This window comes from Myotis yumanensis, unplaced genomic scaffold (genome assembly GCF_028538775.1).
Source record: "Myotis yumanensis isolate MYYU_CA2020_CCGP unplaced genomic scaffold, mMyoYum1.0.hap1 SCAF_13, whole genome shotgun sequence".
In the NCBI taxonomy this organism is placed as follows: domain Eukaryota; kingdom Metazoa; phylum Chordata; class Mammalia; order Chiroptera; family Vespertilionidae; genus Myotis; species Myotis yumanensis.
Genome location: NW_027223764.1, coordinates 47,045,606 through 47,068,875, shown reverse-complemented (window position 1 = coordinate 47,068,875; position 23,270 = coordinate 47,045,606). Strand labels below are relative to the sequence as shown.

The window sequence follows — 23,270 nt, the reverse complement described above, 5'->3', positions numbered from 1 at the left end:
TCATTCTGGATTCACAGTGAAACTGCCACACCGCGTATCCTGCAATGAAAGCTGTGCAAGTTTGACAAGGGGCAGATGAATCCAGGAGTTACTGTGCCGGGGTTTAAATCTGTGCGGCAGCTGACGCTTGAAATAATCATCTATATATCGCTCTGAGCGAGCTGGGGAAAGGTTGAAGCTGTATATTTTCAACATATCTAGCCTAATGGTTAATCTGTTGTCCTGTCGGGCTCCTGCAGGGTGGACTTGCAGCCGACGCTGACAGCTTCAAGGGACTGCTCCTGGTAGATGTGGTTCGCCTGATTCTCAAAGTGCAGGGTAGATGACTGTAACTTAGCTGGAGATGGGAAAGAGGAAACTCGCCCTGGCTGGTATGGCTCGGTCGGTTAGGCCTCCTCCCCTGCGCCGAAAGGTTGCTGGTTTGATTCCCAGTCAGAGCACATGACCAGGTTGTGGCTGAATCCCTGGTAGTGGGTGTGCAGGAGGCAGCCGGTTGATGTTCCCCACACACATCCACATCACTGTTTCTCACTCTCTTTCTTCCTCTCTCTCTCTCAAAATCAATAAAAAATATTTAAAAGGAAAGAAAGGGGGAAACTCGCCTGTCTGGTTTCCCCAAATGCAAGGGCACCTGTAGGACTAATAGTAGGTTGGGTGGTAGGGACATTCCAGTCACTAAACTACCTCTGTCCCTCCCAACATCACCAAATTTATTCACTTAGAGTGGCTCCATGCGTGTTTCTTTTATTGTTTGGAAATCCTGGAAGGTTGGGAAAAAATGTTGTTCTTTTAGAAGACAGAAAATTAGAAAATTGTGAGAAGGTAAGTGAGGGGTCAGCAAACCTTTTCTATCAAAGGCCAGCTAATAAATATCTCAGGCTCTTTGGCCATGCGGTCTCTACTGCAACCGCTTGAGTCTCTCATTGTAAAGGGAAAACAGATATAAACAATAGATAAACAAATGACTGGCTATGTCCCAATAAAACTTTATTGATAGCCACTAAATTTGAATTTTGTATAATTTTAATGTGCTATTAAATATGTTTCTTCTTAGATTTTGTCCCCCAACCATTTGAAAATGTAAAAACTACCTTGGCCGGTGTGACTTAGTTGGTTGAGTATCGTCTTGTGCACAGAAAGGGTGCTGGTTCAATTTTGGTCAGGGCACAGGCGAGGCTTGCAGACTCGATTCCCAATAGGGGCGTGCCAGAGGCACAGCTGATCGATGTTTTGCTCTCACATTGATGTATCACTCTGTCTCTCCCTCTCCCCTCCTCTCTCTCTTAAAAAAAAATCTTAAAAAAATAAATAAGAATGTAAAAAACATTTTCAGCCCATAGCCCATACAAAAACATGTTCAAGACGACATTTTACTAATCCCTGAACTTGAGAAATATAAGAAGAAAGAAGGCAGCTTTTGGTGCCAGGGACTTGGCACATTTCGTCCCTGTTCTGAAACCCTAACCCCCGCAAGCATGCACTGCCCCTGCCAGGGCTACGTGAAGGAGTCTGGTACACTTTTTGGCCTCAAAACGTTGACTAACTTGTAGGTGTAGGGAGTAGGCAGAGAAGGAAAGTTGAAAAGAGTCTGTTTTTATTGGACTCCTGTACGTTTTTCCCAGTTTAATTCAAAGTAACAGTTGTCTTTCATCTCCTACCTTCCCAGTCTCCAAGCTCCATAGCCATAATTCAAGGAAAATTCTTGCATCGTGCATTTCAGTTGCATATTTGCTTATTCATCTCCATCTCATCTCTGAGAAGCCAATACCGAGTAATCTTTGCGTGAGCCTTTTCTTTGCCCTTGAGCTGATGGAGACAGTCTGTTCCAAGAAAAAAAGAAAGAAAAAAGACAGGCAACCAGATGGAATTTTCTACCAAATGCTGAGCAAAACCGAACATTGAGCAAGTTATTACAGCAGGTCAAGTTCTTAGTGAAGATATATGGGTTGAGATTCTAGATACAGGGACTTTGATGAATATTGGACTCTGACCGAGATACATATAGAACAGGCTTATGGTCTGAGATGGGATGGAGGGATGTGAGTCTGGCATTTCCCTTTGATTCTAGAAGATTCGTTGGGCCCACAGTGTTTCTATAGAGAACATTGCAGTGCAAGTCATGTAGATTCTGTCAACACACTTATATACTGTTTTTCTCTCTCCCATGTGGGAGCTGAATTCTTTCATTACTCTGTGTTGATGGACTCAAAGTTCCACAATTCAGGTTTCCTAGGCAGTGAATAAAGCCAGAAATATACCCTGTGATTAACTCCTACATAACCTATTGTTCCTTAAAGCCTCCCTCCTCATTCTCGTATTAGCTCCACAAAAGCCAGAGATGTGAAAGCTCCAACAGGCCTCCCCTTCTCTGCCCCCTCCCCTTCCCTGCCCCTTCCCTTCCCTGCGCCTCAGCTCGCTATGGGCGGGTGGGTGCTCCCTGTGCCTGCGCCAGGGCAGGTGGGTTACTTACAGATGCTTTCTGTCCTCACTGTACATAATGGCAGGTTGTTGTTTTTTCTTTAACTTACACCCTCTAGGTTTTCCAAATAAATGTATATCCTACTTCTCAGCTAGAAGCTGTAAAATTATCCTGCCTGATAATGTATGTGATAAAGCCATTGCTCACTTGTAGGGAGTTATATATGCTCTATGTTGGAGATATTATTGTTGGCATTGCTTTTGAGAGGCAGCAACTTTCATCTTTTTCATTAACTGTATTAATATTCACCGTGATCTTTCAGAAATAGCTTTTGGCTTGATCTTATCAATAACCCTGCAACGTGTTTACCAAAGTTCTTGGTGATAGGTGTTCTCCCAAGGTTGTCAGAGCAGAAATTCTCCTTGCAAGGACATCACCCATGTTAGTCCCCCACGTTCAGACACCACGCTGCCCGCTGAGCCTCTGGCATAGAACTTGGCTGTTTTACCTCATTCTTGCTGTGCGTGGCTGTCAACCTCGCTGGAGTTTGTGTTTATTGTTGCTGCTGATTTTGCTCCGTGGCTAAAGGATACACCCTCACCCTCTCTCTAGTCTGGTATATGTGCCAGGCAGCCAGGGTTCTGGGGTCTGTGATTGTGAGGCAGGAAATGTCCCTCCGTAACGCAGGCACTGTCCTGAGCTCCAGTGCCAAGATCACTCTAGAGTGGCTGCACTGTAAGACCTTCAGGTTAAGTAGCCCAGACTCCCTGGTGAAAGACTTAGTTAGGTGTCTGTATTAGAGGGAGGCCGGGTCAGCCTGGGAGTTATGTCTATTGTGAATTACATATTGACTGTAGTACTATGACTGGTAGGATTTTTCTTGGGGACAAAGTCTGATAAACCCACAGAAATCAAGAAGCACACTGTGCAATCTGTAGGCCAGCAGTTTTGCCCTCTCTGAAAGACTGAAAACACACACCCAATGTTCACTGATGTCCCTCGTGACACAAGGATAAAGGACCGTCCCCCTTCTTAGGACTGGCAAACCCACGGCATTTAATGAAAGTTAGGCAGCGATATTGCAACCAAGGGGCCAGCCATGCCAGTGGTTTGAGATGAAAACCATAGTCTAACCTTGTGGCTGATGACGCGGAATGTAATGATGGTTCAGTGGGCTGCGTTTTAGCGGCTTCGGGAGAGAGGGGTCGCATCTCACTGCTGATCTAAGCTTTCAAAGTCTGTGTGTGTGGAAAGGCAGAGGGGAACTCTATGGATTTGGAAATTATTGCACAAATACGATTATCTCCTGATACATTATCCCTTCCGACACCGATGACAATAACACAGCAAAAAAGAATTTCCAGACGTCATTGGGGTAAAAGTAAAGAAAACTCTCAATGTAGCTGTGAGGACGAAACTTCCATTTTCATTCAAAGCTATCATTCTGGTTCATGTTAAAACTGGTTTTCAACTTTTCCAAGGAAGAACTGCACGAAGGATTAATTTCAGTTTTCTTTTCTCGTTACTGTTTGGCAGTCAAGGTGGAAGCTAGATCGCGCCACCCCAAAGACCCATTTGAGTGCAAGAACACAACTCACAATTCTCAGCTTGTGACCAAGCCAGGTGAAGGAGCCCTGGAACCCACCCCAATGTGTAGTAACTGCCCTGCACCCCTCCTGCTTCCCCTTAGCATGCTGAGCTCAACTGAAGAAGAAAGATGCACTACCGTGGATTTCAGCATGTACGAAGCATGCTGGGCAGCAAAATGCCAAAGAGAAAAACCATAAAGACCAATAAATAATAATTAAAACTACCCTCCCGCCAACTCTCAGCTCGCTCAAGACTTCAGTCGGGAGCCCTGTTAGCTGCATGCCTCTTACTCTGAGTGATTCCAGTGTGAATATGACATTACTAATGACCTGCTAAGTGTGTGCAGATGTGGGTTTCTCCAGATGTGGTGATTAATAATGTAATGTGGAGATAGCCAGTCAACTCATGTTTATGGGTCGTTGGCCTTTTATTACATTTCTGAGTTTATTTGCTTTGAACTATGTCTTAACTCCAGCCAACAAACGCACCTTTAAGTCTCAGAGGGCAGCATCCCCCTAAACCCTGCGGAGGAAACGGGGAAGAAGGAAGGTGCCCCAGGCTGGAGCTGAGCAACGGGTTCATCGTATGTCAGGGCCCCGGATTATGTGGGAAAGCTGAAAGGTGAAATCATTGCCCGTTTGACTCGAAGGGCCCACAAAGGCATCGGTGAACCTTGATACACTGTTTGCAAGCTGGCAAGGCCAATAAAGAGAGGGATTTATTTTAAAAAAAAAATCTAGTAAAATATATGATCATTTTGAACTAAGCCCAGAGTTCTGGCCAGTATTTCTGGAAGATGTTGCCTTGCTTTTTGCTTGAAAACAGAACGACGATGAAAAGTCGAGCAAAATGTCGTTACAGATGTTCGACTCTGCATTCAGGCTGTTGGGATTACCACCACGTCCTCAATCAATTCCCAGAACGTTGTCTGGAGGTTATGTCATCGAAATAATGAACCCTCTTTAGTCAAGTATAAGCAAACATGTTAAAACATCGTTGTAACTTTAAATTAAAGTCTAGCGCCAGCCGAGGGATCCTAGCCTCATTAGACTTGCCTGACATTTTTCTAGCACGGAGTCTTCCCGACTGTAAAGCTGTTGGATGCAGTGCCTGTTAGACGGGCGGGCGCTGGGAAGTTACGGCAGCACATTAAGTGTTATACTTAGGGATGTGCAGAAACGAGCCCTCGGCTTTTATGAGGACGCGGAGACTGGAGGGAGTTCGGCTCCTATAAAAATTCCACTTGGATTCCTCAACTTGTTTGTGTTTTAAAGGAGCTGGTAACTCAGGTTCCTTTAACAGATTGTATCTTCATGAGGCTTCCCCAGCTTGAAGCGGTGAGAGCCGGAGACCGAGGTGTCCGGTAATGAGCCACAAAGCAGGCTCACCAGCAACCTGTGAATGTGTGTCCGCATGAGGTCAACCCATGTGCCTTTTTTGAAAGTATGTAAATTTCAGTCTCCCTTTTAATCCAATTTTTATTCCTCTCATGTAGTCACAGGAGCCATGAAATGGAAATTTTATTTTATAGCTTACCTGAAAGTTTTCCTAGATTTGCTTTCTTTAAATATGCAGAAATCGGCGGTCAAGGATAATAATTAAATATGGTTTATACTCTACTTACGAGAAAGAAGGGATCACTGCTTCTCTCGTGGGAACTAAGCCATCGGTAATAGTCTCCATTGCGCAGCGTTCATGTTTAAGCTGGGGACCTGTCCCCGTCTCTGCAGGGAGCAGATCTGCATTGCCAGGCCGAGAGTGCAGGAGGAAACCTTTAAACATGGGTTACATTGAAGAGAACAAATCCCACTTTAAATGCAGTCTGATTATGATGGATGATCTTTCTGACTTGCAATGAAAATAAATAGTTTCCTTGCATAGAAGGAGGCATAGCTTTAGCAGCAGAACGGGGTGTCTCCCTGGAGCTGGCTAACAGGTATCAACTTGCAGGTCTTCCTTCCATCTGAACATCGCTGCAGGTAAACAGACAGCAACAAGGCGCAAGGAGAACAGGCTCTTAACCAAAGAGGGCTCTTTATTGTGGGCCCAGTGCAACTGGGAAGACAAGCACTAAGCAAAAGAATCCAACAGAAATGCAGCGAGTGTGGCTTCTGTTCAGGTCTTAACTACTATGGACAAAATCATGGCAACATCTGGCAGCTTTGAGTCAAGTTAGCCATAGTGGACTAGGACCAAGAGCCTTTTGGATATTTCATTCTAATCATTGAAAGGCTCATGTGATAGAGAAGAAAAGAACTTTCATCCCCACGAGTCCCACGGCCAGGCACACACATTATTTAGTCTGGCATGCTACTCAACTAACCTAGGTCCCCCGTAAGTGGTCCACATTAAAGGGTGACCTTGCATTACCAGTGGAGTCAGTGTAAGACTTTCTGCCCCATTCTAAGATGGGGAAAGTGCAGAAGTGTGCGCATGCACACACACACACACACACACACACACACACACACACATTCTCTCTCTCAATCTCAGTCTCCTTGCCTTTCTGCCCCATTATTGCCTGGGATGCCCGGCCCTGTCCTGTGAAAGCAAGATGAATTCAGGTCAAGCTCAGAGTGCCTGTTTGCTCGCTGAGAGATGCATATCAACCCTAAGTGATTTTTTCTATACCATTTATGTGGCTGGTATTTATTTCCTTTAATCTTTTAAGTGCTGTTTAGTCTGGGTGTGATTTGCTGTGGATACTCATTTCCGATAAGATGCGATATCCTCCCAGGCACATAGTTCCAGCCTGGAGCCCTAAGTGACTGATACGGGTGCAGCCTGAGCACGGGCCTCTGGGGGGATGGGGCGGGTGGCAGAGCGAGTGGGCTGTGGGCATTTACAGGTCCTTCCTTGCCTTCGTTTCTTCTGGAGTAGCTCTCAATTTGAACCACGTTCTTGTTCCCTTACCCTGTGCCAGCCAGAATTTAGACAACCTTAGACTGGCAGTGGAATGGGGATGGGGTGCCAAGTGCGATACCCTGAAACAGGTTCAGAAGGTAGTTGGATGGCTGTCGTCCCTTTGGAACCCTGTATGATAACACACTACACTTACTCAGGGTCTTCAGGGAAGTGCCATAGAATGCATGTGCTGAGATGGGTCTTTCTGGACAAGATCAAGTAACCGAGGTGACGGTTTCTTTCCAACCCATGACTTGTACACCATTAAGAAACGTCAAGCATCTTCCGATATCGTCACTGCTAATATTTCTCTTCTTAGCCTTAAGGTCACTGCTGTGCACTGTGGGTTTCGGGGTGCTCCCTCCCCCTCTGTGTTGCAGTCAACTATGCGAGCCCAAGGAGCCTACTTTTCCTTCTTGCCATTACAGCTGTAGCCTGAATTGTGGGGGTGCGGAGAGGGGGACTAGAATTTTCCCGCCGATGCCCTCGGGGGACAGGCTGGGTGTGCATCTGCTAATTTATCAAGCAACTCTCTTAAAAAGAAGCATGGTGCAGGCTGATGCCTCTGCAGAGCTTGTGAGTGGGTGTCTTTGGGCAAAGGCAGTGGCGTGTGCTGTGCTGTGTGTGAGCGAAGCTTCACATTGCTTAGCGCTCTGTGTAGCTTAGACATTCGGGAAACAGCCTTTGGTTCCCAACCCGCTGTGCTGCCCTCCTTCCCGCCCCTCACCACGTCATCAGAGATATCATTCAATGGCAACATCCTCCTTCGTTTGGGGGCTCTTCTCCTGCCCGGTTCTCCAACCTTGCAGTCCCGTCCAACTGTCCTGATAAAGAAGGAAAGGATCCCATGTGTGTAGCCCCCCTTTTGGGGAGGTGGAGGGACAAGGGCTGAGTGGGCTGCGGATTCCTGAGCCAGCACGCGCCCATGTCCCCAGTCCTGAGTGACTGAGACTTTGGCTGCGAAGGCCTCCAATCCTAGCCTCTCCCCAGGCTCTTCCTCTGGCGCAGGGATCAGGGACCAGGGAAGTGGGTGCCTTCGCAGAAGCAGAAGTCGCTGGCAGCTAGAGTGCTGCTATTTCCAAACAACTGGATTTCTGATTTTGGTTACGAGAAAACCCATTCGATTACCCAGCAAAGCCAAGTAACCAAAATGATCTCTTGAGAGTAATGATTGCGTGTCCCCATCTATAGCACCAAATTTTGTATGTGGATACATCTCGCCTTCCTTTCTTTTTTTAGGGCAGGGTGTGTACACGCTGTTGTAGTCTGTTTCAAGTGCATGTTCAAACACTGGAGTGTAAAGAGGTGGCTTTCGCCTCCTCTGAGCCGGCTTCTCGGACTAACACATGGGTCTTTGTCACTGGGTCCAAAAGGCAGCCCTGAGCTCCTAGTGCGTGACTGAGCTGTGTGTGTGTGTCCTTTGATATCTTGCCTGTGTTGCGCAGTCTGCCCTCACTCACCCTGTCCATAATCTCATGAGCTGCCTGTATTTCCAGTTGAAGATGAGCAGCCCTCGACGCTGTCACCCAAAAAAAAGCAGCGGAATGGAGGCATGCGGAACTCCCCCAGCTCCTCGCCCAAGCTGATGAGGTAAGGAGAGGGGCCCCAGGCCTGGGGGGCCCCCTCTAGCTCCTCCCCTCCCTTCATCACCCCCTCCCCACCAGCCCCGGCCCAGTGCCACCCCTCCCAGCTGGCAGGAGTCTGGGAGGGATGGGTTCTTCCATGGCTTCTCAAAGGCTGGAGTATTTATTCCGTCAGCTTGTCAGCAGTTAATGATAGAGCTGAAAAAACCCTGTCATGAAAAACAGTTGGGAAAGCTGCTTGAAAAATACACAGGCTTTAAAGGCGGAGCTGTCATCCTGTCCTGTCCCCGTGTCGCTCCTAACCAGCAGTGGCACTAATGACGGTGGCAGCCAATCCGGGAACGCGTGGGCCAGCGCGCCTCCGGCTAGTCTTTCTGCTGGGGGCCCTGTGAGGACTGCTGTCTGTACTGAGGGCCATATGTGCGATGTATCCTCACAATCAAAAAGGAACCTGAAGATTACCCCCCTTTCATCCTGTCGCCTGAAATCAAATTTCTGTTAATTGATTTTGACTGATAAAAAAGTCCAATAATCTGTGGACTTGCCAAAGCAAAGTTCAAAAGTAGTCCTGTTCTGCTCTGACCAAAAGCAGTATTAATTATGAAATACAGTGTGTGCTTTCTCTCTCTCTCTCTCCCTCTCTCCCTCCCTCTCCTCCTTCCCTCTCTCCCTCCCACTCCTCCTTCCCTCTCTCCCTCCCTCTCCTCCTTCCCTCTCTCCCTCCCTCTCCTCCTTCCCTCTCTCCCTCCCTCTCCTTCTTCCCTTCCTCTCTCTGTCCTCCCCTCCCCTCCCCTTCCCTTCCCTTCCCTTCCCTTCCCTTCCCTTCCCTTCCCTTCCCTTCCCCCTTCCCTTCCCTTCCCTTCCCTTCCCCCTTCCCTTCCCTTCCCTTCCCTTCCCCCTTCCCTTCCCTTCCCTTCCCTTCCCTTCCCTTCCCTTCCCTTCCCTTCCCTTCATACTGTTTTCATATGCTATTTTTCTATCTTGATTATGGAAATAGAAAGTGAAACCAAATTTCAGCCTGTTCCTCTTCTTGGCCTCTTTATCTTTTATCTTCCTTTTTTTGTCTTCAATTCAGCTGCCAACCTCAGTGCCTATTCCCCACAATGCCATCCCTCCCGAGCATCTCCGAGTGGCAGGGGTGGTCTCATACTGGCACTGCTCTCCCTAAGAGGTCATGTCATGGAAACACCCACCATTGCTAAGTTACTTTCTTCTTTTCATTTGCCTTGACCACTCTTCTCGCTTTGATTATTGGACATTGGTGGTGATTTTTCTCTCCTTCCCCCCGTATCCACCACATTCACATCTTCCTGGCCCTCCCCGAGCACCTTTCTGGGACAGAGATGGGCAGTCTCCTCCGCACCCTTGAGGACACAAGGCCCCGTGGAGGACTCACCGGCCCCATGTCCTTCCCATTGCGACCATTTCTTCCTGTGAGATGTTTCCTAACTAGTCCTCTGCCTTCCCCTCCGCTCAGTCTTGCCGGGGTCTCGCTGATGTACATGCCTGTTTGCCGTATACGAGGAGGAATGACATGTGCCAACCGCCAAGCTTCTCATTCTTGTGAAGCCAGATGTCCTGCTAGCATTCATTTCCTAGTCACTCACCTGTAGGTAATCGCCTTATCTAATGCTAACAGTTTTATCCGTTGAAAGTAGAGAAAAGCCCAGGCGTTTTCTTTTGCCTAAATTTAGAGAAGCAAATAATAAATAAATAAAGAGAAGTGTCTGAAAAATCTGAAACCTTTGGAGCCAAATTCCCTGTCCCTGTTTGCTATGTAAAGGACGGCTTATTTCTTTGATCTTGAGTAATAATAATTCTGAGGAGTTATACTGTTTTCATATGCTTCAAAGCTGTGTCAAAGTTTTGCTGCTTAAGGGTCCTTCTTTATTCTGCTGGCTCTTGGGTGCCGAGATGACAGGTCCTCTGTACGGCGTGGAAGCTTTTTTAAGTCGTAGCCTTCAGCAAAACATCAAATTACCAAATCCAGGGTAACATTCTTCTACACAAATGCCTTTCCTGTAGATATATTATACCATATATATTAAATACTTTAGTGTTCCACGCTACATTTTATGTGCAATAGAAAGTGATGGTTTGAGGTAGCCTGGAGGGGACTTTTTTTTCCACCAGCAGAAAAAGCCAGCGTATACCGTATCAAGTATGGTTTTTACAGGACTTTCTGCCCGAAGGCCTTTGTAAATAAGTAATGATCAACAGATTGGCTGTGGGTTTTTGAAAAGCATGCCTATGTCAGTTTGCATGATGGGGGAGAATTTTCAAAGTGGGGCTTGCTTTCATTGCCTGTCAGCGAGGGGCCGAGGGAGGCCGTCATCCTGGGCCGGCGCTGTCTGTTCCGCGGTGCATCGGGGCTGCTCACTGTGGTCAGGCGTGAGCTGAGACTCGCCCTGGTTCAGAGCTCACGTTTCTGGTGGTGGTGCCCGTGGGCTGCTGCGATGGCCAGGCCTCCTGTCACCCCAGTGCTGTTCCCCACCGCTCAGGGTCTCAGTCATGGCTCAGCTGGGATGCGCTGTCCCCTGATGAGTCAGAAAGTCTCAGACTGCTGAGTGCCAGGTGCTCCCCCAGACCCTGCTGTGGGAGCAAGGACAGGTGCTAACCCCGCTCCGTTTCCCGTCACTCCTTGTGCATGGAGACCACGGGCTCGCTCGGCTTGGAGTATCTGGCCCTGGCGATGAGGCTGCCAGGGCCTGTTGTTGCTACATCCCTCTTGTTGATGGAGAGAAGCAGAGGGGCCTGTGTAGCACCTTGTGGCTTTGCTGGTCCATCCTCCCCACCCCCTCAATCTCCAAACTCTCCTTTTCTACTTTACAAAAGACAGGACTTCCAGGTCCTGTTCCTTATGATCTTGAAAAACCCACTCAGGAAGCTAAGGACGCACTGAAGTGGGCTTTTTGACACGCGTTTGGGGCTTGCCGTCTGAGCAGAAGCACTCACTGTGCGTCTGGGCAGGTTTCAGGGGCCGATGGGCCAGCACAGCAGTAGCTCCAGGAGAAGCGGGAGAGTCTAGCTGGGCGAGGGTGGGATTTAATTCGCCACCGTGGCTCCTGCAAATAAAACAGGCTCCCACGGAGGGCTCCCTGCAAACCACTGCCGGCTGCACCACGCCTGGGCCTCCGCACTAATGGGCCTCCGTCTCCTTTTGTCCTGGTATCAGGCTCATCCTGATTTTTAATGGTCGCATCGCTCTGCGCCATCAGTAGGTGAACAGCCTCGTTTGTGTGTCTGGATCAGACAGTATGTTTTTGAGCCATCCTGACAGAAAACAACTCTCGCAGTCAGACTGAGCCAAATGCCAATGTCTGTGTTCCCAGCCAGGGGTTCCTGTGTCATCACAGGCGACCTGTGGCTTCACAGCCCCCGGGGGAGAGGGCCTTAGAGGTTCCCAGGACCCTGGTACTCTCCGTCCTTGCTGGTCTCTCAGCGTGGACGGCTTTTAGGAGCTGCTCCTGGCTTTCCTGCACACCAGGCATCCACCGCTCAGGCCTCCTCGCTGGTGGGCTGTGCCTTGTAAGATAGCTGGGATTCCTCCATTGTAAGGCCTTCCGGGCAAGAACTTTGTCTCTAAATAGCTAAGTCAAGGGTTCTTAATTTGAGGGTCTCACAAGCCCCACTGAACAGCCAATGAAAACTCTCCAGCAGGTCTCCCCAGGGAGAAAGAAGAGGCGCTGGGCACCATTTTGCCTACAGCTTCATTGGCTTCACGGATTCCCGACACCCGTGCCCAGGTTACAGCCACACGCAGCTCTTCCCGGTCGTTGCTTCTCAGATGCTGCTTGGCTGCTGAGAATGCTTCTCTCCTTTTCTCAGATTCGTTTCTATGCAGCCGGTGCTTAGCGAAAGCCTGCTGCAGTCAGATGCCTGGGAGATCTGTGAGGTGGAAAGTAACATGGATTAGGGTAGGTGTCCATCTGAAAATGCTAGTTTCATGTAGGAGACAGACAAGCCTATACAGCAAAATAGAGGAGGAGCAGTTTAGATAGCTACCGGCATGGGCCCCGAGGACAGAGAGCTGACATCACCTCCGGGCGTGTGTGTGTGTGTGTGTGTGTGTGTGTGTGAAGAAGGTTCCATTTAACCTGGTCCTGACTGAGGAGGAGAACTCTCTATTGATGATATTACCTACCCTGTGCATTGCTTCCTTCCAAGAGCACCACGCCTGTGAACTCGCTGACTCCCAACTACAGCTCCAGGAGGAGGAATTACTCCCCCCACCCCTTTATAGATAGAGAAGCTGAGTCACAGCTCTAAAGTCTAGTAAAATCCAGTAAGTCTTAGCTAATGAGGAAGCGTTGAACCCATATTATTACTTCCAAGTCCACATTATTAACTCCTTCACTATTGGTCCCAATAGAGGGTAGAGGGAAAGTGCTCAGGCCACAGGAAGTGGCTTAGTGAACCCTGGAGCAAGGAGTCCTATGAGAAGAGCCTGGCACTCACTCCCATCGTAGGTGCTGGGGAACCCTCGCAGGTGTTTGAGAAGGCAGTGCCCTAACTTATGTTTGGGAGGGTCACTGGTGGCCTCCCAAAGAGACCACAGAGACACATGGTACATGAATACAGAGATGTGAAGGGAAGGCCCAGCCCACCCAGCCTCTGCCAAGGTCCTTGGGGTGCCACACCACACAGGGCCTGCTGTAGAACAGTGGGCTGGAAGCGGCTACGCGGTCTTCCCAAGGACCCACATAACGTGAGCATCCCTGACGTCAGCTCACGTTGCTCCCATTTCCCCAGGAGCTAGGGAATTTTGAGGAAGATCGAGAAGCCCGGGCTGTGAGGATGTGTGCACCATGGGTTGGCCAAAGTCAGAGTCCGCAGCCGGGCCAGTCAGGGTAATGGATGACACCGAAAAACAGAAAAATGGAATACTGTGAGGGAGCTTCATGTCATGAGACTGAGAAAATATTAGACATTTGTTTCCTGAATGGAAGGAGGACTGTGATTTGAGGGAAACATCACCCTCTTGGGCATTTACTGATCATTAAGTGAAATAAACTCATCTGCTTGCTAAGTCCCATTCTGTCTCCTTTGACTCTTACCTTCCATGGGGTCTCTGTTAGGACTGACAGCTTGACCGGTTCAGTAAGAGAAGATGGCAGAGTGGCCTGAGCCCAGCCAGAGTTGGGGGCAGAATACAGAAGGAGTGCAGGGGCAGCGTGGCTAAGTAAATGTACCTCTTTTTTAAAAAATATATTTTATTGATATTTTACAGAGAGGAAGGGAGAGGAATAGAGAGTTAGAAACATCGATGAGAGGGAAACATCGATCAGCTGCCTCCTGCACACCCCACACTGGGGATGTGCCCGCAACAAAGGTACATGCCCTTGACTGGAATCGAACCCGGGACCCTTCAGTCCGCAGGCCGTCGCTCTATCCACTGAGCCAAACCCGTTAGGGCAAGTAAATGTACCTCTTAACGCAGAAACAAACAGGAGGTCAACAGCTCCCCATGAGGACGTGTCAGTCCCCCCAGATGTCTCCCCAACACAAAGGCAGTAATTCCCTTCTCCCTCGGAGAATGGTGGCTGCTTAACAAGAGGTGATGCACGAGGTGGCCATAGTTCTTGATTGTTTGCCTGTTAGGCAGAAAAAAAAATGTAACGAGGGTGAAAAGGACTCTAGTTTTGGCAGAGGGGCTAGAGCCTGGCCTGAAGTTGTTTTCAAGGTGACTCCAGAGTGGTCATCTGGTGGGAGATGAGGCCAGGGCAGCCACCCCTCAGGAGAGATGATGAAGGAGGATCCTTGCAACATAATAGCAAATACTATACACCCAGAACCAAAATGCACCCAGAATGAGGCATTTATATTGCTGAAAACCCAATATGAGCCCTTTTGGGGTGACACCTGAGACCTTCTTCAGTCTCTTGGGGCCAGCACAACCAGAGACTCTGGAACATTCCATTAGCGGACTCAGTTACTAACTGCTCCTCGATGGAGTGAAAGAAGAGAGGGGGAGGAAACAAAAAGATTGCATTTTACAGGAACTAATATTTTATTTGCTTTTTATGTTTATTTTCTGATTAGCTCATTGATATGGAGGTCAGCAAGAGAGAGTCATTCGTGCGGTATCCTGGGTAGGGATCCCCATCAGGTGTTGACAAGAGCTTTCAAGTTCTAGAGAGTCACAGGGTAGGCCACCTGGTGGTGCTTTGGTTACCAGTCCTATCATTTGCATTTGAGTAGAAGAGTCAGGACGAAAGTGAGGTATATGTGGCTTCTTCTTAAATTGTGCACTAGGCCCTAGCTTGCTTCACTCGAGCCCTGGCCTTGCTGAATAGAACCATGGACTTCCCGTCTGCATATTGCCAACAGTGGCCAACTTTGGTAGGATTGATTCACCATATAGCTTCTCCGTCTGGGCAAAGCTTTATAGCAATGGCTCTCAAGCTTGAGCATGTGTTGGGATCATCTAGACTAGAGCACCTTGTTAAAGCAGAGCTTCACCCAGTCAGTCTGGACTGGGCCGGGGAATTGGCATTTCTCTCAAGCTCCCAAGCGACACTGATGCAGCTGGTGTGGGGAGACACTTCCAGAACCACTGCTTCCGTGAGTCAGGACAGTGAGAACAGCCTGCAGTGACAGGGGCCTCCTCCCAGGAGTGTCCAGACTCGGCATTGGAGCACTAAATAGTTGCTTAATTAAGAACACCTGTCTTGACCACCGTTGGACATCAGACTCGAGTCCTCCCTGCTGACAGTCACAGCTGCTGGCTCCAGGCACACTCCAGGCAGCCTGACTTGTTACAGACACTTCAGAGTCTCTCTTCAGATCTCAATGCCCTAGTTCAGATACAGTCCCTGTAAAGGGAAAAATAGTGCCAGATCCTTGTTGTTCTCAAAAAGAATTGTCGCAAGATATCAAAGGGAGCCTACTGGGCACATTTTCTGATCTCCATAAAAGGCCAGATGAGTTTCCATTGACTCCTTAAAAAGTGTTCAGAGACTAGAAATTATTTATTAGCTCCTCTTGGTAGTTGGTTGTTTATTGAGCATCTACTGTGTTCTCTGCTGGGCTCTGGAAATACATCAAAGAGTGAAATAGGAGTACGCTGCCTTCAGTGGGGGCACCACTTACTGGGTGAGGCTGATATGCAAAGATTATCACTGGAAAAGGGTGGCTCACTCTTTTGGGAGCTACAGGAAGGGAGAGACAACTAGGAGGGCAGCTTCAGGCAGAACATTTGAAGCAAATTTTGAGGCCTCAGAAATGTCCTTATAGTGCCTAATATAATACATACTCAGTAAAACTATTAGTATTTGTGTCTGGCTGGCGTGGCTCAGTGGTTGAGCATGGACCTATGAACCTGGAGGTCACAATTCGATTCCTGGTTGGGGCACATGCCCAGGCTGCAGGCTCAATCCCCAGTGGGGGCATGCAGGAGGCAGCCAATCAATGATTCTCTCTCATCATTTATGTTCCTATCTCTCTCCCTCTCCCTTCCTCTCCAAAATAAAAAGATATTTAAAACAAACAAAAAACAAAACCTGGTATTTGCCACTTGGTGAAAAGCCTATTTGCCCTTTTCTCAAGCCTGCATTTCCCAGGGAGACCACAGCGTGGGCCTCAGTCTACATGGGATGCTTGTGATGACAGGAGTGGTCTTTTGTGAGGAGAAATGAGGTCCAGAAACTCAAGCAAGGCAAAAGATACAATTTTAAAACAATCTGGTTGTTTTTCTCTTTCATAACTTTCTGTTTGTTTGATTTCTCTTACTTTAATGTAAATTTCTGAAATCCAGCGTGGAACTCACTGCCACAGAAAAAAACTGGGCTTTGCTGTATTTGCCTGTAAAGGGAACTTTAAAATATAACAGCCCCCTCACAGCAGGTTTGCTAGGAAAGGGATTTGTGGTTTTGCTTTAGGCTCTTGTCTTCAAGGCAAGCTTTCTGGGTTTCTGCTGTAGCGGGCATTTAGTTCACTCCCTGAGATTCATTGATGGCAAGTGGCATTCCTTGCTCTGCAAAACCTTAAAACAGTAATCTCTTCTTCTTTATTTGAAGTCAGGCATACTTAATTTTATTATTTATTTATTTGCTTAATTTTAGCTGTGGACTTTGAACGTGTGAGCTGAGATTCAAGTATAGATATGAAACAATTAACGTACTGGGGCTCCTTATTTGGTATAAAAACGTGGGGTTCCTGAAAGGGAGCCTTCAGACTTTGGGGCAAAAGCTCCCCGTTCCTGACTGATGATCGAGGCTCCTCTGAGCACAGCATCCTGACAAGTCATGGGGCCATTCCCCACCCATTATTCATGCCAGCTGTGTGTTTCATAAATTCTCATGGTGCTGGTCTCCCCATATTTGCAGCTTAGGGCACAGTGGCCTGGGACACTGCGAAGGTCCAGCCTCCTACAAGCAGGAGGGGCTGGATGGAGGCACACTGGCTTTCAGTCAGGAGACCTCTCAATCCAAAGCTTTGCCTGTCCGCCCACTCACTCCCTGGGCCACCTTAGCCACGATACTTACCCACTGTTTCTCACGCATACAAACGTGCATGACGGGACTTTACTGGTATAATCCTCAAACTGCATCCATTAAGTAATGACAGTGATTGATGCTCCCATTTTACAGGTGAAGAAACTGAGGCAAGGCACACTGTAGGGAGTAGGAGATGAGCCAAGACGGGAAGACAGACATTTTGGTGCTGGAGCCATTATGCTATATTGTCACTGAGGAAATAAGTGTTTTCCTGTCCTCCAGGGTATCTATATCCAAACCACTCCGTTTGAAGAGAGACTCTTGGTTCTACTGAACAAATAAACTGGCAAGAGTCTGGGCTTCCTCTTCTTGTTGAGTTGGGCTCTCGTCGGTATTGCTCCTCAAATTAAATTCTGGTGTAAGTTAAAGACCAGAGAGAAGTTCCCACTCGGGTAGAGTAGATCTAAGTGTGTATGTATGGTGGGGAGTTGGTGAGGGCAAGGACACTAGCCCAAGCTCTTTGAATAAGGTATTGTGTATATTTGGTATATTTCCATTCATAAACTGATGATAGGATGCTCTTCTCCCTTAACTGAACAGGTGAGACTAAGGTGCGAGAAGGGCAGCCAGGGCCGTCAGTGGGGTGATGCTGGACACATTGGGCCTGTTCTTCCAGCTGTGCTACTGTATGAGTTTCCTAGGGCTGCCATAGTGAAGTATCACAGACTGGGGACCACAACAGAAAATATTTTCTCACGGTTCTGGAATGTGGAAGTCCTCTGTGGAGATGTTGGCTGTGTTGGTTCCTTCAGGCCATGGACAAAGGATCTGTACCAAGTTGCTCTCCTTGGCTCATAGACGGCTCTCTTATCCCCAGGTCTTCAAATTGTCTTCCCTTTGTAGGTTTCTGTGTCAGAATTTCCTCTTCTTATAAGGACACCAGTTGTATTGGATTCAGACTGACCCTAATGACCTCCTTTTAATTGAATTGCCTCTTTAAAGACCACACCTCAAAATGCCATCACAGTCTGAGGTGCTGGGGTTAGGAATTCAACATGCAGACTTTGTGGGGGAAGCAATGCAGCCCTTACCAATTCAGCCCTATACAGCAGCATGGAGAGTCTATTACCCTAAAATAAGGCACACACATTGGCCAAGTAGTAAGTAACCGATGAGACATGAGTTCATTCGGATGCATTACAGGGGAGTTGGGATTACCTTGTGAGTTGAGAAAATACGTAAAATAATTAGGATGTGAAAGGCAGTGTCTCTTCCTGATTCTGGGTTCCATCCAGCTAAGTGTTCATTGCGTGGTTGTCTGAGAGCCTATGGAAGTCATTCTCTTCGTCATTTTGTTAACCCTTGGTGCTGGATGCTCGGTTCAGGGATGCTTCTGTTGTTCCTCTTTTCCATGTGCAACAAACTCCCTGTTCCTCTCCTGGTCCTGACCTTGGCAATGTTGGCTGTGCTCAGTGGCAAATACGTGGACTTGATTCTATTGATACACTTCCAAAACCTCAATTTAGATATAGAAGTTCCGTGGACAACTGATTCTTCAGTCTTCACCAATGTCAGAGCTCTCTTCCTGGCATAAGCCAACGTAAAACACTTGAAATCGCTACAGGAAAGACATAGTAAAGAAATTTATTCTGTCTGGACCAAAGTAGTTCAGCATCTCATGTTGCTAGAATGAACCATGCTCCCAGCTTCCTCCCAGCTGTGGAGTTCTGTGCGTGAGGACCAGCTCTAGCCTTAATGGCACCGTGACAGTTGTCAGTCTTCCACGTTCTTAGTGCTCATCTTTACTCCAGCAACTTTTCTTCGCTTGCTCAATGCCCGATAGTGGTTCAATATTTCAAAATCCTCCTAGCCACCTCTTTCCCTAGTGAGAGCACACTGCCTCATACCTTTAAGGTCTTCTGGGCTTTCCCGACATCTGTCATAAAACACTCTATATCCTAGCTCCTCTGGAATGTCTCAAGTGGTGAGAAACCCACTGCCTTGGGAAGCATCTCATTTCGCTTTTGAAAAAGCTTCAATTTTTATGACATTTCTCCTTTTTGGAAACTTGGTGTTTGTTCTACCTTCATACCGTGCATTGTTCCTCATCTGCTCTCCGTCAGTCATACTCAATCAGTTGGTCCATCTCCCACTGGATCGTCATGCATATCTGGGGACAGAGTCCTCTATACCCCAGGTTAGGTAATACCATAGCTGACATCTGCCACCATGGTTTTAGATGCCATTTTTTTTTTAAAATTTGGGCCTCAATTCTCTGAGATGGTCTTAATGGCTACTAATGGACCAACAATTAAAATACGCTGAGATTTCTGCCGAAACCGGTTTGGCTCAGTGGATAGAGCGTCGGCCTGCGGACTGAAAGGTCCCAGGTTCGATTCCGGTCAAGGGCATGTACCTGGGTTGCGGGCACATCCCCAGTAGGAGATGTGCAGGAGGCAGCTGATCTATGTTTCTAACTCTCTATCTCTCTCCCTTCCTCTCTCTAAAAAATCAATAAAATATGTTTAAAAAAAAAATACGCTGAGATTTCTTCCACCTTTCAGGGCTTAGATCAAATGTTACCTTTCCCATGAAGCCTTCCTTAATGTTATTCAAATGCCAGGCAATTAACAACTTTGTTCTTGGACAAATGAGAACATACGACCTTGTACATCGCTTTGCTATGACACTTACCACAGTGTGTCACACTATTGATTGGCATTTTCTCTGTCTGTTATGTATGACCCTGTCTTTGACGAGGGACTGTGTCCTGCCCATTACCGTGTTTTAGATTCCTGGCTCAGAACAGGGGATTTATGTTTATTGGTTGCTTTGCTGAGTCAAGAAACAAAAGTTCAGATTCCAGGTGCCATAGCTGGTGAGAAAATGAAATGCATTTGTTCTGGGAGGTTTTTTGGTGGTTCTCAGATCTGACCCTTTGAGGAAAATTCTGGATGCTTATCCTTAAATGAGCTAGGCCAGCCAAAAGATGTGTAGGGAGACAGGGTGTAGCATGGCACTCCGCTGAGACCTCCCAGGTGCTTCTGGGTGTCCCAGTGCCACCCAGCTTGCAGCCCTGGTGTCAAATTATACCTGGTGTCCCCAAACACTCATCCAGTTAGTGAGTCTTGTCATTAAAAGCTGTCTTTTTCCCTCTCATTGAGGAGTAATTGATCATAAGGCCTGTTTATTTACTTTTCTAAGATGGGGGTTGGAGGCCAGTGTTACCAAGGAATGATTTCTTCCCAGAAAGAGAAAGAACCAAGATGTGTGTCCTCTCTCCGAAGACACATATTGCCTAAGAGGAATTTTGGTCAGCTTGCTATCTCATTGTCTTGCTTGCTGGGTATCTTTTAATTCCTGAATGCATTGGGGGCAGGTCTTAGACTTTCCTGAGATAATCTTCCTTCTCCAACCAGTAAACAGGACTCTTTATGTTCAAGTCAACTTTATTAAGACCCTCTTGCACAAGTTCATTCTGCTCATTTTCTCAAGCCTTTCCTCTATGGTGGTCTCTGCCCATCTACTTGTCCAAGAGAGTCGATAAATGTAGAACAATTACACATTCTTCAAGGACAAAAAATTCTAACTTTGCTCTTGCCCTAATCTGACACCAGTTTTTATCAGAAACTGCCTCTTTATTTAATCATTTTTGATTGAGTTCAGTATCTGAAAGGCGGCCTGGTGGTTTACAACACCTCAAGACCTCTCAAATACCCAGCCACTGAGATGCTATTCCAAGGGGGATGTTCTTCTCCTTTAGGACCCGGCATGACAGTTCCTATCATAATTTAGTATGTTCGTTGGAGATAACTGTGCAGGGTTGCTTCACATGGTTTGTGTCATTTGGCACAGCCCGGAAACAAATTCTCAGGAATAAATAGAGCCAGAGCTTTCCCATCCTAAGTTGGGGTGGGAAGCTGAGATGGTCATGGTGGACATCCTGAAAGCGTAACTCTAGGTCTGTGGACCATGGAGGAGGGATGGCTGCCCCAGTGCCTGCATTGTGAACATGTAAGTGAGAAGTGTCAGGAAAATTTCAGAGGGAGAAATAATGTCAACTAAACAAAGGTCACCCTTTGATGTTTGAAGTAGATTACTTAAAAAGTAAAATCACTTTACAGTAAATATCTGGAATTTAAACCTATTTATATTTTCGATTTTGAACGGACAGTATTGTTCAGGAAAAATAGCTCCACTACAGGGATGCCTGGGACATTGTTCCCACTATACGTGGTCATTGTTGTAGCAACCCAGATGACCCAGCCCAAACCTGAGGCACAGAACCACTATGGGAGACGGAATCCGGACACAGATATGGCCCAACACGCAGGAGTGTGTTTCTTATGCTGCCAACTTGTTAGACCTGCCTGATTCTATTGCAATGCTAAAGGGTGTCGGCGTGGCTCTGCCAATCCATTGGAGGGGAGGACTCTGTATTAGCCTCCTCCTTTTCTACTAGTGACAAGGCAAGAGAGGGTGAATGCAGCCCTGAGAATTCAAGACACGTGTATTAAGATGTGTCTGAGCTTGAGGCTCTCCTGCAGGGATGCTGCAGTTGGGAGGTGAAGGTGGGGTGGGGTGAGCACCATTGGACAGTTAGTGCAAATGCAGTTGTCAAGGCAAGGAGATAGGGTATTGAAATTATGTATTCCAGATGTGGGCGTTTGGTAGTCAGTCTGCTCTGAAGTGACATGCTGCTGAATCTTTAAAGGGTTTCAGCCGGGGAGAGCAAAATCTGATTGGGCAAATTGCTAAAATATTTAAAGTGCAGCCTGTTAAAGCTTTTACTGCGAAGAGAATCACGTCAGAAGTTGTAGTCAGAAAGAGCGAGTAATTGGCTTTCCATCCTCTTGCCAGTCAGTCAGCATGAGACCCTGTTCCTATTCCTTCCTCTTCATTGCCAATGCTAACAATGAACTGTGTGTGTGCGTGCGTGTGTGTGTGCGTGTGTATACGCATGCACACGCTGGAGAAATTGGATAGCTGGTCAAATGAGAGGAGGACCAAGAGTGACCTCTTCATAAAAAGGGAGACCAAATCCACAAAATAACGTGAAGGCCATTGCAGCAAAGGGGAGTAGGAGAGGATGGCAGAATTATTACCTGACACAGGTCTCCTGCACTTCCAGGTGCTGGTGGTTTGGGCAGTTGTCTTTGAAAGGATGAGTTTTGCAAGCACAAGAATGGCTTTCAGCGACAACCGCGTCTTCTACATCCTTCATCTCCTCCGCCATGTAACTGGGGGGTCGCTTTTCATTTATAATTTATCACATTTTCCACATCGGCTTTCCTGTCCTTTTCTCCCCAGGCATGACCCCTTGTTAATTCCCGGCAATGATCAGATTGACAACATGGACTCCAACGTGAAGAAGTATGACTCTACTGGGATGTTTCACTGGTGCGCAGCCAAGGAGATAGAGAAAGTCATCCTGGTGAGTGACAGACCGCGAATCGATGCCGTCTGCTTCTGTCCCCAGCTACGTTCACTAGGGCAGTGGTTTCTCTGACTGCAGAGTGAGATAACTCAGCCCCTGGTGCTAATTACTTTTAATAATTAAAACTCAGGACACATATTGAAGCAGCTAGGACTCTCATAAGAACATGAACCAAGAGTAGAATTTCCTCTCTCTGAATATTTATGGAGTCCTTACAATAGGATCACATGCCTTGTGAAAGGCCTCATGGGAGGACATAGGTACCCTCACTTCTGTGGGTAGGGCTCTGGGGCCAGAGCCTGCCTGTGCTTTTTAGCAGCTGCACGGCCATGTACAAGTCACTTGACCTCCTTGCACTTCAGTTCTCTTTATCTGTAAGAAAATGAGATGAGAATGACCATAACTCATAGGGTTGTAGTGAAAATTAAAACCCCATATATAACTCAACAAAGTTATCTATTGTTATCCTTATTACTGTTAAATGTCATGAAGAAATCTGAATTCTGCCTGTATTGTTATGTGTTTATGGCAGTAGCTTGTGTTCATCTAGCTCTGCATTTTTGTGATCCTTCTTAGCACAGAATGTAGACAGGTGGAGGTCTGATGAAGACAAATAGTGCTACTGATGAGATGGCCTCAATCTTAAGGAAATGATAATCTAATTGGAGAGAAAACATAAAATATAACCACGAAACAATACATTTAAAGCTACAAGTTAAGAGGCACAAAGTGCTATTCACATTTCAGGGAGGAGCCTGCCGTGCATTTAAGTGTCCAGGAAGTCTTATTGGATATAAACAGGTTGTGCTTCCAAGGGTTTGAGGCCATTGAGGTCCAGCTTGAGTCGGGCCTTGAAGCAAGCGAGGCAGACACAGGATGCACACGTGAATCATTTCTCC

The 23,270-nt window shown here is 47.2% G+C and overlaps 1 protein-coding gene across 1 annotated transcript in view; it reads left to right on the top strand.

Moving 5' to 3' along the window:
- The window catches only part of KCNMA1 (potassium calcium-activated channel subfamily M alpha 1), a 672,109-nt gene that overhangs the window by 591,046 nt on the left and 57,793 nt on the right, over positions 1-23,270 (top strand). The window contains exons 21-23 of the mRNA XM_070433250.1: positions 3,956-4,042; positions 8,410-8,503; positions 22,245-22,368. Coding sequence (XP_070289351.1) covers positions 3,956-4,042; positions 8,410-8,503; positions 22,245-22,368 — 305 coding nt within the window. The remainder of the gene's footprint in view (positions 1-3,955; positions 4,043-8,409; positions 8,504-22,244; positions 22,369-23,270) is intronic.